We start from the raw sequence: 24,071 nt of genomic DNA, 5'->3' as shown, positions 1-24,071 counted from the left end.
GCACCAAATAGTCCAAAAGAAGTCTATGGAAGTGTCTACCTAGACAAAAGCAAACATGTTTATACAGTTTAAATCCTTAAATGAAGTTTACATAAGCTGAACTGCAGTTATTTCCAACAGGTGGTTCAATGACTTGCTCACACTGCCAAAAATAAAATAATCAAGGCCTAATCTTCTGTTGAGTTCATTAGGAAAGTTTCACTGAGAGAAGAAAAAGAGACAGACGTGCAAATTACTGATTTTACTTCAATTTTTTCCCCAGTTTAAAAAAGCAAGACATCTCAGAGCTACAAAGGTGTCCAAAACAGGCATACTGTACTGTACTGAATGTACTTCAAGTGTTTTCTGCCAGAAAAATTGACACCATCCTTGTATCACTGAATGACAACACAGAACTATTACTACAGAATCCTCTTATGTTTGTTATAGAAATTGGGATGCATAGTTTGCACTGAAAAATAATTTTTTTTTTCTTTAGTTTGGCACTAGAGACAGTTCAAAGGCAACTGCATTGTAAATAAACGTCTGGCTAAGATTTCCTGGCCTGCGATACATTAGAAAAAGTTCACGCAATGGCAGCTTTCTCAAAATTGCATAACTTTCCTCAGCTTTTTTTGGACAATCGTCACAAGACTAACTTAAGTGAAGTTACTACAGGACTTTCCATGATTTTAGCACTGATGATTAAGTCTGTTTACCTAATTCTGTATATAGTTTCTTTCATGGTTGCAATCTGTGTTGAGTCTGTATTTTTACCTCCTTATACTACATAGCACAGATTATTATCTGCTGGAAACTGAACTTGTCTGTCCAGTGGAACGTTCATATTACATACAGCATTTATGAAATCCCTGTTTTTCAACAAGATCCATGTGTTAATTCTGAACAGTTTAGAAATATGTAGAAATATTTTTAAAAATGTCTTACCTTAGTAGCTACATATTTTGTGTGGTAACTGCTTTACATGTGGTGTACACTTGCCTGAACCCTTATGCTTTCTTTACCACTTACCTACAGCTCAGAGCTGTTCATATTACAATTAAGTGAAATGACAAATTTTTTTCTGATACTGCTTTTCATGTCTCCCTTACACAGATACACTGCAAACAACAGTCACTAGGACAGTGTTAGCTTTCTATGAGCTTGCTCAGCTAACTGGCAGCAACACAGAAATGTACGTCTGTCCATCTAAAAAACAAAAATACCCTTGGGTGTAGTCTTTAATATATTACAGTAACACTAATGCCAACGTGTATGTGTTTCATATCCAGATTTTGACAAAGCTTCCTAATCAAGAGTCAGAATTTGTAAAAGTATACCAGAATAGCTCACGGGGGAACAAAATTACCCTGTTCTGGTAAACACCACCACAGTCAATGCATCTTCCCTTTAACCACCTCCCCATGTATATGTTTTCCTTTTTAAGTAACACTATGATTCTGAGAGATGACATAAAAGAGCACTGACCCTTGGGTTTTGTTGACCCCCAACAAAATTTAAAGAGCTGTTATCCTGATGCTAGACTGTACTCATTTCTTTAAACCTCCACCGCTTGATCAATGGCTGGTTTTGTGGCAGTTTTGATTTTTAAGCACTCTCTAGGATGCTTGCAAAAAGCTTCAGGTCCAGAAATGCAGTACACAAAGCATCACAGCTGCAGTGGGTAGAAAGAGGCATCTCCTGCAGCTCATGTTTCCATACAAGTTGTCCACTGGTATGCAAGAAAATGAAAGGAATCTTCAAAATTACATAGAAAGGACCATCATTCCTCTCACAAACCAATGAAACAAAAATATCACTGCTCACAATACATCAGCACATTGAAATTATGAAGCTAGTTCTACAAAAAAATTACTTCGAAAGCTTTTGCTCTGATTATTCCACCCCACCCATTTTTTCAGAGGCAAGTATCCCCAACACATCCAGGGTTGAAGGAGAGCACTGATGTTACCACTTTCTGCCTCCTATCAGTCACAGACAGGAGGAAATTACTCCAGAAAAAACATTCTATGGCCAGAAATCTACAGAGGCAGCAGAGAAGGCTTAAGTGTACAAGGTACCTATACTACAGTAACAGAAAATAGTAAGAATTGCTTTTGATTACTGGCTTCTTTGGGCAGATCTGTCTTCTCTCCCTTCCCTGAGTATTTTGGTCAAGAATACAACAGATCTTTATTCACGTGTGATTCAAATTTCCTTTCAACAAAAACGTCTACCATTCTTCCACAACTACTTAGATAACTTCAGAAGCGCTGGAAGTGCCACTATTCCACAAGAAGATATTTGGAATGCTTTGAGACCTCTATTTGCAACTCATTTGCAGAAACAACATTTCACAGGGCTAAGCACATTCTTACCTGCCATCTTCCCTTATTCTCCACACTGAACCTCCCCATTTTCTTCCCTTTTATTGTATTTTTAGGTCTGAAGGATCCAGGAGGGAGAAAAGGCAGCAGATGTTTCAGTGCTTTTTTCCCCAGTTCTCAGGTAGGAATGCCCTGATACCATTCATTCCTTAGCCCAGTTAGCAACTCCAGGTGCCAGGCTGGTAACATATACGTGGGGCTGCCCTAATAGCCACCTTCATTAAATTACCAGGAGAAAAGATGGGCCACTTAAGAGGCCACTCACTCCCATTTGTAGTGAGGAGAAAGAAAAGTGTATACATGTTATATTGGCACCTTTCCTTTTCACAGTCCTCTGGGCTAATCTAGGAACTCTTCAACCTTCATCACTTACTATTATTTAAGAGCTAGAGTAAAGCTATTTTATTATTATAACCTACTAACTGTGCTTTATGACTTCTGGTAGAGTACCCACAGTATTTCCTGTTACCTACACTTCAGAAACATGCTGAGCCTCTTGTAATTTCTTTGAGGTAATGAAATTCTTTTTTTAACACTAAGGTAAAGGAGAGAAGTGAGGAAAAACAGGAATGGCACAAAGAAAGCTTGAAAATATACTTCTACAGTTACACTGACAGACCAGAGAGGTTCCATCTCTAAATTCTAGTTCATGAGTAAAAAGAGTTGGTCAAAGCAAAACAAACCAGCAGAAGGACTTGATGGCCATAAAGCTATGATCATCTTATAAGAAAAAAAAAAACAACCCGCCACCACTAAGCACCAGAAAATACAAAATGCTTCTAAAAATACAAGGTCATAAAACACTGAACAAAAGCCAGGAAATTCAGAGTCGAGTATTAAATAACATGTCCTTAAATTACTCAGTGCCTCCCAGAAACCTGCTCTATAGTCATCAACCTCCTTTATTATCTTTGTATGGTGCATTAAACTTAGCATTTTAACAGAGTATTTTGTATGTAATAATAAAGTCTCTATTAAAAAAAAAAAAAAAAAGTCCCTGAGAGTACATTTAATCCTTTCATGGCAGCCAAATCCTGCCATGTGTTTGTGTTGCCGTTTTCCTCCTCCGATTAAACAGTAACATGTTTATCGAGATTTCACTTGAATTTCTCCACTGTAAACTCTGAGAAAGGGTAATTGCAAGGTTGTTTTTTTTCCCCTCCCATTCCGTTCATTTGACTACAGACTGACAAAAGATCCAGTTCTTCACAGCCAACTCAGAAGTGGCTTTGAATCCACAACACTTCTACTTTAGGACTTGGGCCTAGAACACCAGATGTGTCTGTTTTTTCAGGTCAGAGTGTATGCTTATGTTTCCAGCTTTTATGACATTTCATAACAATCAACCCAAGTTTTTCTTCTGTTGCCTCTTGTTGATTTATACAAACGCATACTCTGATTTTTACCTTTTCTTTGAAAACCAGTAACTTTAACTATGAAACATCTAGGCAGAAAGTTATAAAGTCACCTTTATTAACGTAAGTCCTATTGTCACTGCTTCTCTCAAATCACTCTGTAGTCCGTACAATAGTTAGGCAAGACTATTACCAGTGACTTTAATGCCATTTTTCACAGTTCAAAAATAAACCGTGTTTTTCTCTGTGCTGTCCCCTCCCGTCATTTCCGTGTTTAATAGCTTAACGCTTGCTGCTCTTAACTCCATTTAACCCTTGCTCTTCTCGAGAGAGAGAAAAAAAAAAAGCCACTTCTTTTCTTGCTTATTACCATAAACAGGACACGTCATGCCGATTCCCCTTTATTCTCCTGCCTCAGACCCAAACCTTCTGGTGATACCTGAATCCAGGGAGGAAGTCTCGGAGTTTACATAATGCCCACTCCCGAAGCATAAGGAGGCGGGGGCGGCCTCTCCCCCCCCCCCCCCCCGCATCGCGACAGAAACGGGGGGGGAGGGGGGAGGGGAAAGGAGAGAAAAATAAAGCTGAGATCAGGAAAAACAAGACCCTTCTCTGCACGCTGCGGGCCATTTCGGGGATCAGAAAGCAGAGGAGGAGAAGAAAGAGGGAGCGGAGCGTGTGTTATTTCCTGTTATTGTTGCTCCTGCGCCCACTGCCCGACGGAGGGGTCGGGCCGCTGCTCCCCGGCCCCCAGCCCCCGGGCCCGGGAGGGCCCCCGCGCTCCGCCGGGGCAGGGGGGGTCGCGGCGGCCCGGGCCGGCCCTCACCTTTGTAGTGTACCCGCAGGTTGTTCTGGGAGAGGCCGATGTAACTGAATTTGTCCTTCGGGCTCCAGGAGCGGGGCAACGGCGTCTCCTGCTCGTCCACGGCCGGGTAGAGCCTCTTCAGCCGCCGCTTCAGCTCCTTCTCCTGCTCGTTCAGGGCCGGGTCGCCGTGCGGGAACGGCGCCGGGGCGCTGGTGCCGGCGCCGCCGCCGCTCCCCGCCGACAGGCCCAGCGCCGCGCCGGTACCGCCGCCCCCCGTGGCCGCGGGCCCGCTGCCGGCGGCGGCGGGTGGCGGCGGCGCAGCGGTGGCCGGCGGCGGCGGCGGGTGGAGCAGGAGCGCGGCGGCCGGTGCGGGGCCGGGGTTGGCGGCGGCGGCGGCAGAGGGGATCCCCGGCGCCGGCGGGGGAGCGGCGGCCGCCAAGGGGAGCTGCGGCGGCGGCGGCTGTTGTTGCTGTTGCCCGGACATCCCGGCTCCGGCCTCCTCCTCCGCCGCCAGCACCTCCCGCGGTCGCGACTGTCACCGGACGGGCCCGGGGCGGAGCGACGGGCAGGCCCGGGCGCTGCGGAGCGAGGCGGCCGCCGGCGGGTCTGGCCGGCGGGTCACCCCCAACCGGAGCGTCTCGGAAGGGGGCGGGGTGGGGGGGGCGATGACGACGGCGGCGGCGGCCCCCGGGGCTGCCCGATGGGAGCGGGGGTTGCGGCGGGGCCGGGCCGGGCCGGGCCGGGCCGAGGGAGCCGCGGGCGGCGGGAGCGAGTGAGGCGGGGAGAGGAGCGGCGCCGCGCGCCGGGCGGAAGCGAGGCGGGCGGAGAGCGCGCGCCGGGCGCCGCGGCGGGGCTGGCTCCCCCCGCTCCCTCCCCTCTCTATCGCGCGCGCGCGCCCCCGCTCTGTCCAGCCCCGGCGCGAGGCGCCGCCGTGCGTCCCCCGGTCAGCTGAGCCCGGGGCGGGACGGCGCGAGGGCGGGGAGAAAGGGCGGAGCCTCCGCCCCTCGGCGGGCGCGAGGCTGGGCGGTTGGGCGGGCGGCGCGCGCCGAGGCGCGAGGGCGGCGGCGGCGGCGGGAGGGGGCGAAGCGCTGAGGGACGGGGGGAGGCGTCGCGGCGGCGGCGGCGGCAGCAGCAGCAGCAGCTTGTGCCGCCGTGGGTGATGACGGGTGGAGAAAATAGGTGGCGACAGGCCGGTCTGGCGCCGGGGGTGGCTGTGAGGCTGCCTCCTGTCAGGCCCGGCCCGGCCCGGCCCGGCCCGCCTCTGCTGCCCGCCCCCGGCCCCGCGGCCGCGCTAGGGGAGGGGGGCAAGGGGACGCGCTGCCGAGAGCGGGGCGGGGCGGCCCACGGGGGACGGGAAGGCTTGGGAATGCTTCCGCTGGGGAGGACAGGAGGAGCAGAACAGGGTTCCTTGGGGGGTGTGCTCGGGGGGTCTTCTCCTTTGGCTTGTGCTTTGCGGGGTGTTTTTGCCAGTACTTAATGTCATTGGTTAATAAGCGGTTGCCTGCACTCATCTTTTCACATGGCAGCGATGAAGGAGAAACATCTACAGACAGGCAAGCATGACTTTGAAAACATCAGAAGAGGGAAGGGGATTTTACAGGCAGGTCTAGAACCTGAAATGTTGGGCGCTTCACAAACCATTTCCAGCTGCCGGCGTGTTGGAGAACAAGTACAGAAGCAGGAAACAGAGGAGGTTAATTATGCTTCACCTGTGTGAAATGGCTGGTGAGGTAATGCAGGTGTGACACTCACAGAGGCTTGTGAAAAGCTGAACATTTCTCGCCTATAGTCACCAACATGCCCTGTCACACGAGACCGCTCCATGATGTCTGGTAGCATCTGTGGCTGGACAAAATGCAATTATCTAAAAATACCTTATCAAAAGGAGCTGCAAACTGTACAAGAGTAGAAGTGCCTAGGATGGATGTCAAAACACATACTGCATCATGCCCAAGGGTCAATTGTACCTGGCACTGGTACGCTATTTCCCACTAGATCAAAGTTTGCTTTCTAATATCTAGAGGTTGTTGTAAACCATAAAGTTCAGAGTTAAATTAAAAAAAATACAGTATTTGGCTAACATAAACTTTGGGGGATATGTTTCCTAGAATCACAGAATCACAGAATGGTTTGGGTTGGAAGGGACCTTAAAGATCACCTGGTTCCAACCCCCCTGCCATGGGCAGGGACACCTTCCACTAGACCCGTTGCTTGGAGCCCCATCCAGCCTGGCCTTGAACGCTCCCAGGGAGGAGGCACCCACAACTGCTCTGGGGAACCTGTTCCAGTGCCTCACCACGCTCGTGGTAAAGAACTGCTTCCTTATATCTAAGTGTAGATGTGTCTTAAGTTTTTTGAGTTTCAATAAATTTCCTGCCATAGCTACTTCCTGAGTCGTGGCTCGCTTTTAAGCATTCGTGCGACAATGTTTCATGTCACCCATTTTGAGATTGCCACCATCACGTTCCTGTTTCTTGTACAATAAGACAGGAGAGCAGGTGTTTTTGTGCTTAATTCTTGACATCATTCCCTACCCTGATTGCTTTTATCCTGTCATGTACCACCTTCCTAGGATAAATAATCCAAATTTACCACAACATTTGGTTTCATGAAAGCCTTTTCCCCCAAACATCCCCACAGACAGACGTGTCCACATCACTTCTTCTGAGGTAGGATATACTGTAGACTGTGCCAGAGGAGAAAATAAATTCCGTTATGTAGAGGTATTCTAATACTCGGTATTAACCAGTATGTTATTTATTCCTCCTGTGTTCTATGAGCTTATTTGTTTTCTGACTACAGCTTCATGAGGATTAGAGAGAGCACGCAGATATTTACATAAATGCCCAGTTTCTGCCTTTCGGTTGGCGTAAATGAATCGGAACTTGTCAGATTTAGAAGCGGTACTCGTGTTCCTCTCTAGCATGCGTTATTTTGCATTTTCAGTATTGAACTTAATTCACCATTACATGATCCATTCTTGTTTCTTCAGGACTTCCTCATCATCACAGTCCTCCCCTTGTCTTGCTTAACTGAGATAATTGTGACAGCTGCAAATTTTCCTATCTCACAATACAGTCCTCTTTCTAGATCAGTGGTACACACGGCGATGATACGAGACTTGCTACAGAGCCCCGAAGCAGGCTGGCATTAACCTTCCGCCATCGCAGAAACTCGCTGTTGAATTCTGCTCTTTGTTTTCCATCTCCAGTTTTTGAGCCGCGATAGGACTTTTCTTCTTGCCCAGTGATTACTTAGCTACTTGAGTCGTCTCTGGCTTAGGGATTTAATCAAAGGCCTTTTGAAACACTGTAAAATGTGAACGAGTCCACCCAAATCTCTTTGGTTTTTGGTTGGGGGGGGGGGGGGGGGGGGCGTGACACTTTCAAAGAATTTCGATGGATGGATCAGCCAGAAGTTATTTTGCTTTGCAGAAAAGCCTGGTCAGGCCTAATTTCATTTGCAGAAAAGCCTGGTTAGTCCTAATTTCATATGCAGAGGTTTTCTTCTGTACGCTTGTTTTTCATTTATATTTACTTTTAGTGACCTGTTCCACCAAAGAAAATGCAATCCAAGCATTCCAGCAATGGAGGGTGTTTGTTTGGCCTCCTGTTGGATGTATCAACAGTGTGTCGACGTGTCAGACACGGGTTCTGATGTGAGCGCGGGCCATCAGTTCCCTCCGTCGCTCCGGGACCCAGGTCCTCCAGGCAGAGGTGCTGCACGGCCATCAGCTCGCTGTCGGTACGCCCGTCGGCTCTCGTCGGGGAGCCCAGCGCCCGAGGAGAGGGGAGAGCAGCCCCTGACCGACACCCTCCAGGCAGCGTTGGCAAGAATAAAGCTCTCCCGATTGCACAAGCGCGTCCTCGTCTCACCACGGAGCGTTTCTGCGTGGCCTGGACGTTGCCGAGGTTAATTTAACTCCTGGATCCTGTGTTGGCTGCTCTCTGTGTTTTCATTAAGAGTGGGTAAGCGGGCTGTGGCCATCTGTGCCGGTGGTGCCGATGGCGTTCTGGCTGTCGTCAAGAAACAGAGGCAGGATTCTCCTTGGGAGTCTGTTTCTGTGCGTGTCCTTGTCCCCCCCGTAGGACCGAGCCCCTTCGTTACGCACGCATTTAGTACGTATGCTATGGCGGCCAGCCCGACAAATTTCCAGCCACTTTCTGAAATCTGATGTCTCCCGTTTGTAGCGATGGTAACTGTTTGCTGTTCTTTGTTTAGTATTTCTCCTGGTTAAGTTTTTCCAATGCATAGTTTCTTTGTAACTGTTTTGGAATTAATTTTCCCTGCTTCCAGAAGCTGCTTGGAAATCAGCAGTGTGTTATTTATTGTTGTACCCACTGTTCTGAGTTACTGGTCCTAATAAAAGAAGAAAACCACTAAGAAGTAGGCTATGATATTTCAACACTGTTAAGGACAGAGCTCTTCAAACTACCTGGAGGATTTTTTTGCTGAGCCCTTTGCTATTTGGACTGTTTTTTTTCCTGCTAATTTAATTGCTCATATATAGGATAGGCTTGATGAACTGACAAACGAAAGACTTGCCAAAATGAATCACGTATGAATTATAGGCCATCATCAGCTATTAACTCGGTTGAATCAAATGGTAATCAAGTTGCAATTTACAGTATTACTATATTGCTGCTCACACATAATGCGGTGCTTCTGCTTTTATAAAACTGAGCAATCCGCTAATAGAAATAACTTTGTTGTATGAGTCAACTATACCTGTGCCTATCTTAGACTAAGAGTGATTAGAAATCTCTCTTGTTTGCCAATGCTTCAGTTGTGGTATTTTTATATATATATATAAAAACAATATATAGGGGCGGGGGGGAGAGATCTATTTAGTTTTGGTACTTGAACACCAGCGTGCACATGCAGAGAGAGCAGGCTTGTTCTCTGTATTCTGTTCTTACCTTCCTGGCACGTACATGGCCACCGTGATCTATGGAGACCCCAAACTTTATAGAAGTATGATCCACTCTTTGTACAAAATCTCACCAAATTTAATCTCTATAGTCCGATTTCTTTGAATTTCTTTGCATTTTGTTTATGAGTTTAAAGTTCATTCATAGTTAACTTCATGCTTTTCTTCCAAAGTTGTTATTCATAGCCCTTTACCATATCCTCTTTCCACACCGAAGAACCATTATTTTTTATTATTTTCTGGTGCATAGGGTGTTTTTTTTTTTTTGCCCAGTATTAAAAGGCAGTTTAAGGAGAACAGAAAGTCTGTTCATCGGGATAGATCATAAATAGAAGATTTTATCGTTTCCACTGTCTGGGCTACTGTACTGTACTGTATCGTATTCTAACTAAAATGTCAAAATGAGCACGAAATAAAATGCCCTACAAGCTGAATAGAATGCATTTTATTCACAAGACAAATTGAGGGGGGCAGGATAGAAAATATGATGAGACACATTGGTTTATTCGTTTTGTGAAAACAGATATCAAACCATAACACTATTAGAGAAGGGATTCTCAGCTAGCGGGTCAAGATCCATTTCTGAGTCATCACGAATTTCTGCCGAGGGTGGAAGCAAGTTGACATGATTTAAATGTTGAAATATAAGAAAAAACATTGAAGACTGACTGAAAAAAACAAATTACAGCGGCCAGAATTTCTACAGTAAAAGAGTTTGTTTGGCCAAATCAGCCTGGACTAAAAAAATCCCTTCGTGGTATGTAACCCAGCGAAGTGAGGTTGAAGGACGGGAGAAGGCGCCATGAAAGAAGACGAGAGCTCACCGCCCAGCCTCCTTGGGCTAAGGGGCTGAAGCACCTCCGCGCTCCTTTTCGCCTTGCCCTGGCCGGGTGCATCGGCAGCCCAACTCCCGGGAGAGTTCCAGTACCCTTTTAACCAGCGAGGGGCAGGTGGGTCGCAAAGCTAAGGCGCTTGGAAACCCCTGTGTGGCCGGGCACCGTAGGACATCATCTTCTCCCTGCTGTTTAGGGTGGAAATTTATGAGTTAGGCGCGCTCGGTAAACATTTTAAAGTTCCCCTGGCAAACCCGGCCGTGTTTTGTTTCCAGTCAGTGCATTGGTAGGGTGCCCATTACCATAGATGAGCAAGCTCAAAGACTGCAGGCTTTCAGAAACACATGGGATGTGTCAAGCTGACCCACTTCTTGAAAGCCAGGCTAGGCCTTTGTGAAATGTCCCGTACTTGTTAGATGTTAGGATGTCAAGAATGTTTAAGTCTCCACTGACGGGATAATTATTGTTATGGTGTTTGTAGAGGTGGGAGGGCCCGAAGGGAAAGGAGGCCAAAAAGGAGAATCAGGAAGTGAGATGAGTAAGGCTCCAGGAATTGCACGCAGATGGAGTTTCGTCGTGCTTTTTTCTTTAGCTCACTTGGCTCTTCAGTAAAATAGATGTTTACATATGAGAACCTATTTTTTTCCTCTCTGCATCTCTCACACCTACAAATTCAGATGTTCCACATGCTAATCTTAGCGGCAGAAGTAGATTTTAAATGGACTTTAGGAACGTGAAACTGTCAGGTGAAAACACTGAGTTTTAATAATTTTTAGTTATTGTAGCTGCTCCCAGTCCTACTGCCAATCTGTAGTTTGCCTCTTTCAAATCTGTTCCAGGGAAACAAGTTAGCATGAAATCCTGAATATCTGCTGAAATCTGAAATCCTGAAAATCTGCTGCCTTTGTTAGTAGTATTTTACTGTACAGGACTGATCATTATGTTATGATTTATGGAATATGTTAAATATACCAGAAGCCTGTAGGATGTACAGACAGTTGCCTCCTTTTATTTTAAGAGTACAAAAACATGCATCTACAAAGCATGTCGTCTGACAAAATGCAAAATATTTTTCTAGCTTTGTTCGGTCGTAGTAACCTTGGAGAATACTTGCATGACAGAGCAATTAAAATATTTCAAACAAGGTCATGATTTTGCAGGTGATTGTTTTTAAGATTAGCTCGCCATTATACATGCTGTCATGATTGCAATGTATATGCTCAGAAGCTTGGAGGAAGGGTAGCTTCCTGTCCTAGTACATATTATTATTATGATGATCAGCAATTATTGTTGTTTGCCAAGCCACACCTATGCTAACCTCTGTCATCAACAGTATTGTTTAATCAGCTTAAAAATGACTGAATCTTATCTGCTTGGCAACTTCTTTTAACTTGCGTTACAAACTTACCTGTGTGAGGATGCCATAGAGTATGATGTGAAAACCTTTAGTATATAAAAGCCGCAGTGTTGTCACTGATTTGTGACAGCTGCATGGTACTGCTCCCCTTGGAAGTGTCTTAATAATAGTTAGTTTTCCTTTCTAGGAATCAAAATGCTGAGAAAGACTGAGAGGTTATCTGACCTCCTCTCCCTGGACCAGCTATGCCAGGCACTTGCTTAAACTCTTCTTAAAACCTCCTGCGACTGATACGCTAACAGGTTTCTTTTGTGTTTTAACTAGTAACAACGTAAGGGAATGCTGGAGTGGTTTGAAAAATACGTATTTAATTTGGATAGTCTGAAAACTAAATGGAATACAAGCATTTCTGTTGCTTTAAAAAATTTTCAACAGTGCTTTTTGAAACATAAAATTTAAGTTTTGATCCAGATTTGCATTGCCACAGTAAGTGTTCAAAACTCATGAGTCAATGCCCACCCACAAATGAAGTTGGCTTAAAAGCCCATTTTCTTAAAAATAAGACATTTAGAGAGGATGGGTAGGTGGTTGGTTATTTGCCATCTGTTTTCTGAGCTTGTAGGAGACCTTCCTTTCGTATTTACAAGCTTTTGCCATACCGAAGAATTAAAACCTTGCTTGAAAAATATAAAAGCTGGGATTCTTACTGCAGTCCCTTGACTTCGGCAGCTGAAAAAAAGTATCCAAGGATTTGCAATGAAATAATGAAAATCAGCAACACCTAATTTGACCTGACAGCATTCTTCTCCGTGTTACAGCTTTGTAGAGGAACAAAGAGCAATCTGTATATGTGGATCCCCTTATATTTAATATATTTGATATATTTTGAGAAAGGTTGAGGAAAAGTGTGGAGTGCAAATCTTTTCCATCTCAAAAAGCTCCCCATGGTATATTGCTAACTTCAGTTCACTTTTCTGTTTCTTAAGGTAATTAATGTATAATAGCGCTTGTTAATAGGCAACTGCTGTCTGTACTCCCAGGCCCTAGTAGGTTAAGTCTCATGGTAGAGACAAATTTATTTTTAAACATAAAGATTGCAGGAAACCAACAATTCAGTGTTGTCATGGATTTGTCACACTTGGCTAGTTCTTGGTAATTAAAGGTTTTGATAAACAAGTAGTTTGCTTAATTTTAATGGTCTGTGGTTAGGAGTTCTAGGATAAACTTTCTTGTTAGAGACTCCTCATTTCTGCTAGTGAATATGTTATGTTGTCGACGTGCCAAGCCACTTTGACTAAACTCTCTGAATGCAAGCACCTCCTTTTATATAGTGTCTTGCAGTTAGCTGCTGGACTTGTTGAGAGCACAGTTCTAGCAACTCGCAAGTTTACTGAAGTGCCATATTAGGTTCATATGACAGGTAGCATTTATCCCCAGCTTACAAAAGTGCAGTCTGTAGGAGGCCCTATGTTGTAGAGAAGGTTGTTCTCTCTAGCAATAACCAATAGCATGAAGTTGTATTGGAGAACCAGCTCATTACTGAGAGCAATACAAATCACATAGGAAAATCCTGTCCTTACTGTAATTAATTTAGATTTTTCTTGTTTGCTGCACCAGCCAGCCTGGATTTTTAGATTAGAGTCCATGCTAAAAAAAAGTTCATTTGAGACTCTGAAGAACCTGAAAATGCATTTCTAAAAGTTGGTGCTAGAAAGGTACGAACTGGCGCATAGAGAGGTGTGTTTCAGTTCTGATTGACGTAAGGGTCCTGGGCCACGCAGGCCTCTTAGCCAGCGAGTGACACGCTGTGGAAGCGTACCAGAAGCCATCAAGCACTACGAGTTCTCTCTGGAGAAGGCTTGGTCATGGATCAGCTGGTGGTGAGTCTTACTGGGAACAAATCTAGTATGCCCAGTAAGAGCGTTCCGTGTCAGTACTAGAAGCAGGAATCACCGCGCTGACCAGCGCGTTGGGTATATCTCACCTAAGTTCTCACCTCGGTTCTGTCAGCAGTTAAGGGAGAAAGACAGGTACCTGGGGGACACCCCTCCCAGTCTAGCACGTTTGACAAAAACAGATGAACCGGTCACTGCTTAATCAAGCATTCTGCATTGTGAAAAAAGTTATATGTGATCGTACAAATGAAGACTACCAGGATGCAAGTGCACTCAGAGGGAAAGAATTAAAGCCGCAAAGCTTAATCCAAATTAACATGTTTCTTATCGTTATGGGTGCTTGACTTTGAAACCTTTATAATGTCTTACAATATTTTTACAGGCATGAGATATTTACTTGAAACTCACTGTACGGGAAATTTAAATCTATGCCATTTTAGTCTAACTTGGGGGGGGGGGTTGTTTGCTTTTAGTGATTTCTTTTAGTACATATTTGGCTTCTAGAGACAGCATATCGTTCAAAGCATGCTTTTGCTCTGCAAAGCCTCCGCCTGCAGCATGAATTCCTTTATTTGATTCAATTCAACACAAGGGTCTTTACTTGGCCCCTGTGGGTCCGCTACGAGCTGTTAGCTGCCGCCAAGCAGCCTCCTGAGAGGCCTGGTCAGCACAACGCCAAGCTGCGTGTGCAGCCCAAGCGGGCACACAGGTGGCCCAGCAAGGAAGAGCAGCGGTGGGTACGCGCCGGCTCGCCCTCCCACTTCCCTGCCCGAGCTTTGCGTCTGAGCAAGGAGAACAGGAGGTAGCACTGGCAAAATGCTGAAGAGGTGGGACCAAAAGCTGCTGAAGATGTGGTGCAGCTGAAGTGAGATGTGACTCAGCGACGTGTCATCGCTGGCTCATAGGAGGAGGTGAGCTAGAGCTTGGGCAAGAGGAAATACACTTGCAAAATTAACCACTTCATAGGAAAAATAGCCTCTTCACCTCAGTTACGGACATCTCAATTTTCACCGCTAATCTAGGAATTGCTGCACGTGGTATGAGACATTAATGCTGGCCCTAATTCTCTTGACCGCCCCTCATCTCTAGGATAAGATTTGACCTTTTGCAGACTTGCTACTTCTTTGCAGCATTTTCTCTCTGCCCTCCAAACCTCAGTCTGTTTTCTGCATTGAACTTTCCTGCTCTGTATCCTTTCATCTCTTTTTATGCAGAAATAAAAGTTCCTTGTGGGCAGAGATGCTTCTTTGTCTGTTATAATTTATCCGCTGTATGGGAATCACGTAGTTATATAAAGCAGTAATACTATTAATAGCAGAGAAGGCAGCAACTTCTCTTTCAAACTTTTAATACAAATTCTCTATCAATTTAAATGGAAGCACAAGCCATAATTAAAGTGGCACAGTCTTATGTACAGAAGGAATATTGAATCACAGTGAAAAATGCAGGAAAAGGAAGTAGTATAATCACGTCTACCCACAGAGAATATAAATGAAGCCGCGCAAATCTTTTAAATGTTCCTTGGTCAGGTACGTGCTTACAGCTTGATATTGGCTCAGGCAGGATTGATCTGAACTGGACGACAAAACCAGCAAACATTGCTGGGGCAACAGCGCAGGAAAAGTTTAGAACACCTCCCCGCTGTAACACGGAACAAATCATTCCTCGTTAATGAACGGCTGGTAACAAACGTGTGTGAAAGCAGTAGGTAAAAATTGGCCAGCAAGAAGTGCCAAGTGATGCTTATCTGAGCTTATGTTTTTTGGCTCTGGCAACCAAGGGTTCTCTACGTTTCTGAAGAAATGGATGCTAACGATGACATACCCAGCAACATCTTTTCAAGAGGTGGTACTGAAGATGGACATCAATGCTACTGTACGACAACTCTTCTTCCTTTTAATATGGGTCCTAAAAAGCAGGGGAAGGTAGGAAGAGGAGGAAGGGTTGTATTCAACTAGAATGAGCCCTGTATTTTATAAAACCCTGTATAGTTTCTGAGCCTGTTCAAGAATGACCTTTACTTTAATTTTTACTGAGAAGAAAGGATGCACTGTACAGGTATAATATCTAGCCTCCAATGCTTAGTTCAGAACTTAAAAAGCATGGTAGGAAGGGGCCAGGTATCTACTGCTATGTTGAATTTAAAGACATTGTCAAATTAGCAAGGCCTGAATTGTTATTCTATTTATTTACTTACCATTAAGTGATATAACATTCTCTTCCACATCCTGAAGGTCATTACCACAGTATATTTATTTTGGCTTCTCAGTGATGTCGAACATCCAGTACTGTGCCTTTTACAAACACATACACACAAAAAAAATGCACTAACTCATGCTCCTTCAGTGCTGCCAAGAACATAGCAAAGTGTAACCGAGCTGCATATAGTTTGACTGTGGTAAAATGTCCGCACCCTGCCTACGCTACAGGTGTAGCTCTACTGGAAGAAACACCCCAACTAGGTTTCAAGGGTTGGATAAAATCCTCCTAGGGGAACTTGAGTGCCTGGTAGAAGAGCTGTCCTCAGCTGGCTCCAGTTTGATTCCTCTAGCTCATATCCTGTGCCTTAAATAAGAGTTACATTCAGTGTTGTGGTGCACAATTCCGATCTACTTACATGTTTTCCTCCCACAATTATGCAGCAGTAAAGAAAACCTTGTGACCAACAGTGCTTTAGTTACGAAAATCAACAGATGCATGAGACAAATTCTTGAATTTGGCATTGCAAGATGATACCCTTAAAATAAACATTAAAATATTAGGCACTGCACAGTTTTGCCTTTGTTTACTGGGGCTCAGATGATGGACAGAGCGTTGACTCCAATTCTGCAAAAATCTCTGACTAGCAGCTCCAAAACAACAGTCCTAGTCCTGGTCCTCCAATCTCGCTTGTGCTAGTAGGATTTTGAACTCCATTGGATTCTCACTGGTAAGTCAAGCTTCACATTTGTGCATAGCTTATCAGGTATCAAAGCCAGGGCCCCATATCTGTACGGGAATGGAGATGTTTGCTACTAAGGGACACGCAATGTTTCCTCAGTTATGCGGCGCGTAACTGAGGAAATAAACATGAGGTAATAAATAAAAGGCAAGCCAGTAGTAATCTGACTAATCCCCCCTTTCGGGGGGATTTTTTTGATATATAGTTGAACTCCAAATGTGAACTTCAGAGATAAGATACACTGATTACTGTACGAGATTACTACAGTATCATGATTATATATGTTATGGAGTTGAAAGAACCTTTCCCATAGCTGATGCTATTTAAGAAAATGTATTTGGTACTAATTTGAATATACTTTTTTAAGAGAGAATCACGCATAAGGGTGAAACAGGAAAGACCTTTTAAAATGAACTCATGCATCTCTAGCACAATTACTTGGCTGTTGCACTTGCATCTCTTTAGGCACTTCTCTATCTGATGACATGAAAGTCACTGCTGGACAGATTTAATCTGGCTGGTGGGTATTTTTTTGAAGAGGCAGAGACTACAGTAAACTTTCCTAACTTGACAGACCTTCTGTGTGGAGTTCAGTGAACTCTCAGGCAGGACCGAAAAGCAAGCATCACAGCAAGGCTTTCCTCTCAAATTCAGGCAGTTCTTCCCTACCAAGTCCTGGGGCTGCTGCAATTCAAGCAGCACCCCTGCCTGGCTGGACCGAGGGTGCACATAGTCACAGGCATGAGAAATGTTGCATTTATTCCCTCAGAGGCCACCTGAAGAAAACAACCAATGAGCAAAGTCTGCACTGACTGTACAGGTTCCAAATAGGTCACATCTAGCTTAAAAGCTTGTCTCTATACTGTTGTGCCTCTTTTAAACAGGCTGAGGAAAAGAAACATTTGGTGATTGTCTGGTTTCGCCAGTTCTGTTAGAGGTTTAATAAGCACTTTGACAGGTGCTGGTCTCCAGGTTTTCATGTGTTAAAAAAGAAAAAAAAAAAAAAAAAAAGGAAAATTCAGTACGTAAGTCTACTACATCAGTGAAATTGTTGCTGTAAACAGGGGCTATGAACTATATAGCACCTTGTCTGCAGATCTCCATGTGCTTTCAAAAAGGGAGGGTTATTACCTCACTCTTACTGCTGGGAAAACGGTGGTGAAGAGGTGCAGTGACTTGGCCAGAAGTCACCCAGCTGGCCAGTGTCAAAACTGTGGATAAATCCCAGGACTAATTCTTTATCCCAGAAGCTGCCTCAAAATAAATAATACAGAGAATTGTGCAATGGAGTGTACTCTCGGGAACAGCAGCAGAACATGAGATGAAAATAGATATAACAAACTGAAATACTGGGAAGTAATTAGATTTAAGACAAGAAAATAACCATGGAAGCATATGTGAGATTAAACATCATGTAGTAAAGAAACTTTGCTTTGGCAAGGCAAAATTTTAGTTATTAAAACATGCTACATTCTCTAGATTATGTGCCTGTATCATGGGTGGCGCTTTTTTTTTTTTAAAAAAATTATCAAGGGTACCAACAATGACTACGGCCCTGAAAAGATAACTTCCCAAAAGCTTCTGGAAGTAGAATAGATATACATTTGCAGACTCTGAATGTAAGTGATGGTTTTGACCCATGTGTGCTAGCTAATGAGTTCCAAACCTTGCTTCGTCAAGCTATTCCATGCTCTCACCAACAGAGTGCTCAGGTGGAAGTTAACCCCTCTGGCATGCATTATGGTGTACAGCCCTCTTGATCTACAGGTGTCTTGGGGCATCCGCAATCCACCTGGACATCCCTAGGCCCTCGTGTTTGGGCACTACCGTGTATACATGCCCTTCAGCTCTTCGGTCTGCCTAGGCCGCGTGGCTGACCACACGGTCCCAGGACTAATGGTTGATAGACAGATTTCCCGCAAGCTTTTTTTGCGGCTCTGGTATTTTGAGTACTCTGAACTTCATTCATCCCTTCAGAAAATCAGTGGAAGCAGTCCGTCCTGAAGGAGTCAGCTCCTTCAGCCCTGGGCAGTAGAAGAAATGCACGGATGGAGATAAAGTAAAGTAATTAACATCTACTTTCATTTATCTATGTAATTTTTTCCTCACTACTCATCACCATTCTTTTCCATAAGATTCTCTTGCAAACTCCTCTGAGTTTAGGCAACTGCACACAACTGCAAATCACAGACAGTCTCTGATATTCATCTTGTTTCTTCTGTTTTTCTTTCAAACAGCGTGCAACACCTTCTACTTGTCTCTTCAGGCCAGTCATATCTTTAAAATAACCTCATCAGGTAACTGAAATCCCTCAACATGGAATATGTTGCTTAGCTACCTCCAAGCTGAAGGTCAGGCTTAAAAACTACTTCGCCCTGGGTTGCAGCCGCTTACCTTTTGGGTTCTGTGTGAAGAGATCATTAAGGTTTAATAACACTTGGCCAGCGCTTCACCAGGAGCCCTTGGAAACACAGCCCAGCGAGAGGTTGTATGCCAAGAGCAGAGTCAATCAAAGCAGAGTTTACGTTACACGCGCACAGGTATGAAGATGCGAATATTGAACGGGCTGGGATGGACTCCTCGAATCATTGCACATGTTATCCTAGGGTATGGAGCCAGCTCCCTCACTGACCCTTCCCCACAGCAGCATCGTCATGAAGTGCAAGTCATTAAGTCTCCCAGGGCTGTGCGCCCCTGCCCTGTGCTGCAGCAGGGAGACCGGTCTCTCTCAGAGGCGGTGGGACGGCCCCACAGCGAGCCTGGGGGCTGCGAGGTTACCTGGGTGGAAGAGGGCTGGTTGCTGCCCACGTCTTGCTCGGGCAGCAGGCTCTCCCCTTGCAGGAGGGCCAGGGATCCCCCTCCAGTGCGCACGTTCCCCGGGACGCCAGATGAATTATGGATGAGTCAGCCAGAATTTTTCCACGCGCTTCCGCTGCTGCACGGCGCTCATTGCCAACTGAGCTGTGGTTTTCGACCGCTGTCTGGGCCTAATGCTTCTAACATTAAAAAAAAAAAAAAGAAAATTGCTCTCGGTTTTCTGACAGAGTGCTCCATGGCAGGGCACGGGGAATCCCAACGCTTGTGCAGTGTCAGGCTCCCGCGTCCGTACCATTTTGCTGAATAGCTTACCATGTGTTAGAAATCATTTGGTCCTTTCTGCCTGCTTTGCTCCTCTGTCCCTCCCACTAGCAGAGTGTATTGACAGAGTCAATTAGAAGAGACAGCAGCAATGCTGAAACTGATTTGAATTTCAACCAGGATCTGCTAGCAACCAGAGCTATGTACAGAGAGCTGAGGGCAGGCAGTTACCCAAGGACCCAGTGACTGCCCACGTATGCTAAAAAGTCTTTTTTTTTTTTTTTTTCTCAGTCCTTAGCTAGATTCAGATTAATTTCTGTTTAGCAAATGTTGATGTCTTTTGCTCTTCTTCGAGCGCATGAAATGCGTGTGGTCTTAATTTGCGATGCTAGCATCATAGAAAAGAAACAGTCCAGTTCTGGAAATATTTGCTATGCGACAAAGCACAAAATCCTTCTACAACAGCATTTGATGAGTCCTCTCAGAAAAAGCGTAGCTTCTGTAAATGCTTGCAGTGATAAAGCAGCGCTGATGTCAAACTATACAGCATGGGAGACGAAGCATTAATTCAAGCCTTATTATAAATTTCTATTATCTGCATTCAATTGCATCTAGAATTCCCAATCAAGACAGGCTTCAGCTGTGCTAAACACTACATCCATAGAAATGACAGTTTGCGCTTTAAAGCACTTAGCGTCTAAATAGACAACGTGAAATAAACTGGTGTGAAGTCAAAGAAATGAAAGACAGATCCCTACCGGCTCTTTACCTAGACACAATCAGTAGGCTACTTGGCTGCATTCAGAGAAGACTGAACTCTACATTTGTCTTCAGACAGCCTGAAAACCCACTGATTTCAATGGGAGAGAAGCATAAGAGTATTCTTCCCTGAATACACATATGACCCCGAATCCGGCCCCGAGGGGGAATTTGAAGATGAATGACGTATTGTTTTACAGACTAATGTGGCAGAGATGGCACAGGAAGGAATACAGGACAATCACGCTTTTGGGAAGGCCATAACCAGCATCTCCTGGAATTGCCCATAGCAGCAAGAGAGTCCTTGATTTGCACAATCCTCCCCTAAGAACTATTCAAATGCAGATGTCCCAGTCAGCCCTTTTGAGTTCTCCGAGCTCAGCTAGTTGCATTTGGCCCTATTTATGTAGCAAATCATCTCAATTATTCATGCACACATTTCATGACACCTTTGCCATAGTAATTAAGAGGGCTCCTGTGGCTGTTAAGCCAGAATATGATCCAAGCACAATACTGTGATAAAGTTAATTGGTCCTTACCCTGAACTACTCTCTCCATCTTATTTCTAGCCCTCAATCCTGCCATGGGATGTGGCTGTGTCTTTGTCCGTAGGATGACAGAGCCTCTTGCAGTCGAGAACCTGCACTGCCTACTGTTTGTCACCCGGTTTCCTCTTAGTCTTCAATAAACTAAAGCGACGGATCGTAAGTCTCTTACCATAAATCAGCTTTGCTTAGATATCATGTAACTCTTATTGCTCCTTTGTGAAGCCTAAATTGTCAACATCATTTCTCTCAAGCGTGGGCACCAGAACAAGACAAACTATTCCCTTATGTTACTGTAATACCACCTCTTTACTCCTACGGAAGGTATTCTACATCCCGGGATCACATCAGCCTCCTTAGTCACCGCATTGTTCTGGCAGCTCCTGTGCTGCGGGTTGCCCACGTGACGAGGTTTGTCACTAATTCTTGGAATCCTGTGATTCATTCAAAGCTGTCTGCACTGCTGCAGTGAGCGCGGGCCCTCCTGCAAGCGAGAGAGCAGAAGTCACTTTAAGAGCCATCTTTCATTTCTTGCCTCTTGACCACATCAGCATAGCACCCGCTGAGGTGGCCACAGGCAGTAAGGTGTGTAGCAGTTCCTCTGCAGAGCACTATTTGAACATTCTTGTTGTCCTATGGAAAAAAAACCCAAGCAAACAACCCCAAACATTCAGCCACGTACAATTAGTTACTGAACAAATTTCTGTATTGGTCTGAAATACATGCACTGTGCCATGCTGCAAAGGCGCCGTAGCCCAAGGTTTCCTGCGGGACACAGCGATGGCATCACTTCCTTGAAGAGGAGGTGGCTCCGTTCTTTAGAGATACAAGTATCTCTCTGAGCAAACAAACAGAGCTAAAAACTGGGAATTAAAGAATCGTTGTCTATTTTCCTTTCAAAATGAACATTCAGTCCTATGTTTAGAAACCTACGTAACGATGCAAGGTTTCTATATGCACATTTATTTACCCAGAGAATTTTATTCCACCAGTTAGACAAAAACAAATCAAAGGATTACAGAAGTAGTTGTGTTGTGTGTTACAGGTATTGTAGCACAATGGTGTAAGTCAACATAATATAATACCTTTAGTTAGAGAGATGAGCTTTTAATTACCAGGTTTGAAGACAAAACAGTTGTTCTCATTTCTCAAATATTCCATCAGATTTTCCAGCTTAGCTATATGTTGGATCTAAGAAAAATTAATTATGTTCATGCAGGATATAAATGTTTGGCAAGAGACTAGAGCATGCAATGCTGCCCTGCTTTTAACTTCTCTTGTCTGAGATTACAGAGCCAGGGTCCACAAGATTAAAAAATAACAGTTAAAAGACAGTAGGTTGGCTGTTTAGCCTGGGAACAGGTTGCTGAAATTTGGATTTAGCTCTGTGCCAACAGCTAAAGCATGAAGGAAAAGAACAAAGGAATATACACACACACAAAAATGTATCAACGTAAGGTCACTGCAAGCCAGAGTAGAGAGTGCCAAAAGTTTTCTGAGGGAACTTTGTTCAAAGGATAAAAAAAACCCCTCACTTCATTTACAGCAATAAATTGGAATACAAAATATGGCATAGCTTACATATTTGCATTTTAATAATAGTGCTGGAAACTGAAACATATGTCAGTCTCAATACAAAATAGGCATAAATTCATCTCAATTCAGTACCTGCTTATACCTGTCCTGTGGTTCTGGTACCAGAGCCAATATAATCGGGGAAAAAAGTAACCCGTGCTCTGGGTCAATTTGTAGGCGCTTCATCGTGCCTCACTGTGACAATCTGGGGACTGTGCCTGTGTGTAATTTTTGTATTCTGATTTAAGGTAAGAAATTGATGAGTTACCAAATGTCTCCGTGGATGCGGAGCTGACCTGTCAGGCCCACGTCACACAATTTCCAGAGACGGGAAAGCAGAGAGTTACTAGAACTCAATTTTGAATGGGAGCGTTTTTGCTCAACTCCCATTTTGAATGGGAGCATCTTTGGAAAGTCAGATAGCTGGAGGCTGAATCAGTCCCGCCGAGTTTGCCTGATGGTCAGGAGTGAGGAATGGAAGAATTTTCTCAGATGTGGAGCATGGACCAACATTGAACGTGGTGGATTCTTCAGCACTGTGGGGTATGCCGTGACGATGCAGCCAAGCCCCTCTAACAGCTCTCTGACACCAACCAGGGCAGCCCTGCCTCCCCCAGGCTGTGCTCGTGTGATCCTGTGGTGGGATGGCTCACCTAGCTAATCCAGCAAAAATACTGCTCACCTTCTTTGGCGGAGTTAGTTTTCCACTAGTTTAGGTCCCTTGAAATCCTTGCTGTGAGAGACGATGAGCTCCGGTGCCACGAGCAGGGACGCCGCAGGGGTGCGTGGCTAGGAAGGAGGTGGAGTGGGATCGCCCCTTTCGGCAGCGAGTAATTATTGGATCAGGTGAGCTGAGCTGTCTAATCCCACCGTGGGCCTGACAGGCTGGGGGTGCACTCGGAGGCACAGAAAGCTTGAGCAGGGGAACAGAAAAGACAATCCTCCTTTCATAGCACGCCAGTTTAGCTGTGAGCTCCAACTTGCAACTAAAGAAGTTTCCTATGACTTGGAGGAGAGCAGAAGGCTTCTGTGTCTCTTACCCCAGCCCAAAGAAAGCTCAGAAGACTCAGGCAAGGAAAAACACGTAGATACTGATTATTTTGCACAGATCTGTATATTCCATGACCTGTGTCAGTAGGACATGATCAGTGCTAGCACTCCTCAAATGCATATGCCCAATTCCACAACCATATGTCCATGAAGAGATTCTCTGTACTCAGCAACTCAGTGTTACTTTATAGGAAGAGAGGGACAAGACCTGTGCTTGAGCTAATGGGGAGTGTGGGGTAAAGGGAGGAGCAATTATGTTTCAGGAGCTTGTAGGAGCCAAGCTGTAAAAGGTCTCATTTCCACAGAGGGGTAACAGAAGGTTTCTGTGCAAGAAAGCAGGGATAGAGCCAGCTCTGTGAGCTGCTCAGATTAAACACAGTGGGAGAACACATGGACCCAATACAGCAGGAGAACCATCACCGCCTGGGAACAGGACTGTGTGATAACCGCAGGGCCTAGCTCCACCTCTTTTTCATCATAATTTTTCCGTGGTGAAATATTCAGAGCCCTTTTGGTCCAGCCTACATCTGTATTTCCTGACTGAAATGAAATATGATCCCCCACAAGTCCCCCCGTCCAACA

The 24,071-nt window shown here is 44.9% G+C and overlaps 1 protein-coding gene across 3 annotated transcripts in view; it reads right to left on the bottom strand.

The window, feature by feature from the left end:
- The window catches only part of RANBP9 (RAN binding protein 9), a 42,995-nt gene extending 37,884 nt beyond the window's left edge, over nucleotides 1-5,111 (bottom strand). For 2 of the 3 annotated variants that reach the window (XM_082317998.1, XM_082317999.1), the window contains exon 1: nucleotides 4,548-5,110. In XM_082317998.1, the coding sequence (XP_082174124.1) occupies nucleotides 4,548-5,010 (463 nt within the window). In that variant the 5' untranslated portion in view covers nucleotides 5,011-5,110. Of the gene's footprint in view, nucleotides 1-4,547 lie in introns of all 3 variants that reach the window. The other variant, XM_082318000.1, reaches the window with a different exon arrangement.
- Nucleotides 5,112-24,071: the final 18,960 nt, after the last annotated feature.

This window comes from Platalea leucorodia, assembly GCF_965183815.1.
Source record: "Platalea leucorodia genome assembly, chromosome: 1".
Lineage (NCBI taxonomy): Eukaryota > Metazoa > Chordata > Aves > Pelecaniformes > Threskiornithidae > Platalea > Platalea leucorodia.
This window is presented reverse-complemented; position numbering and strand designations above follow the sequence as displayed.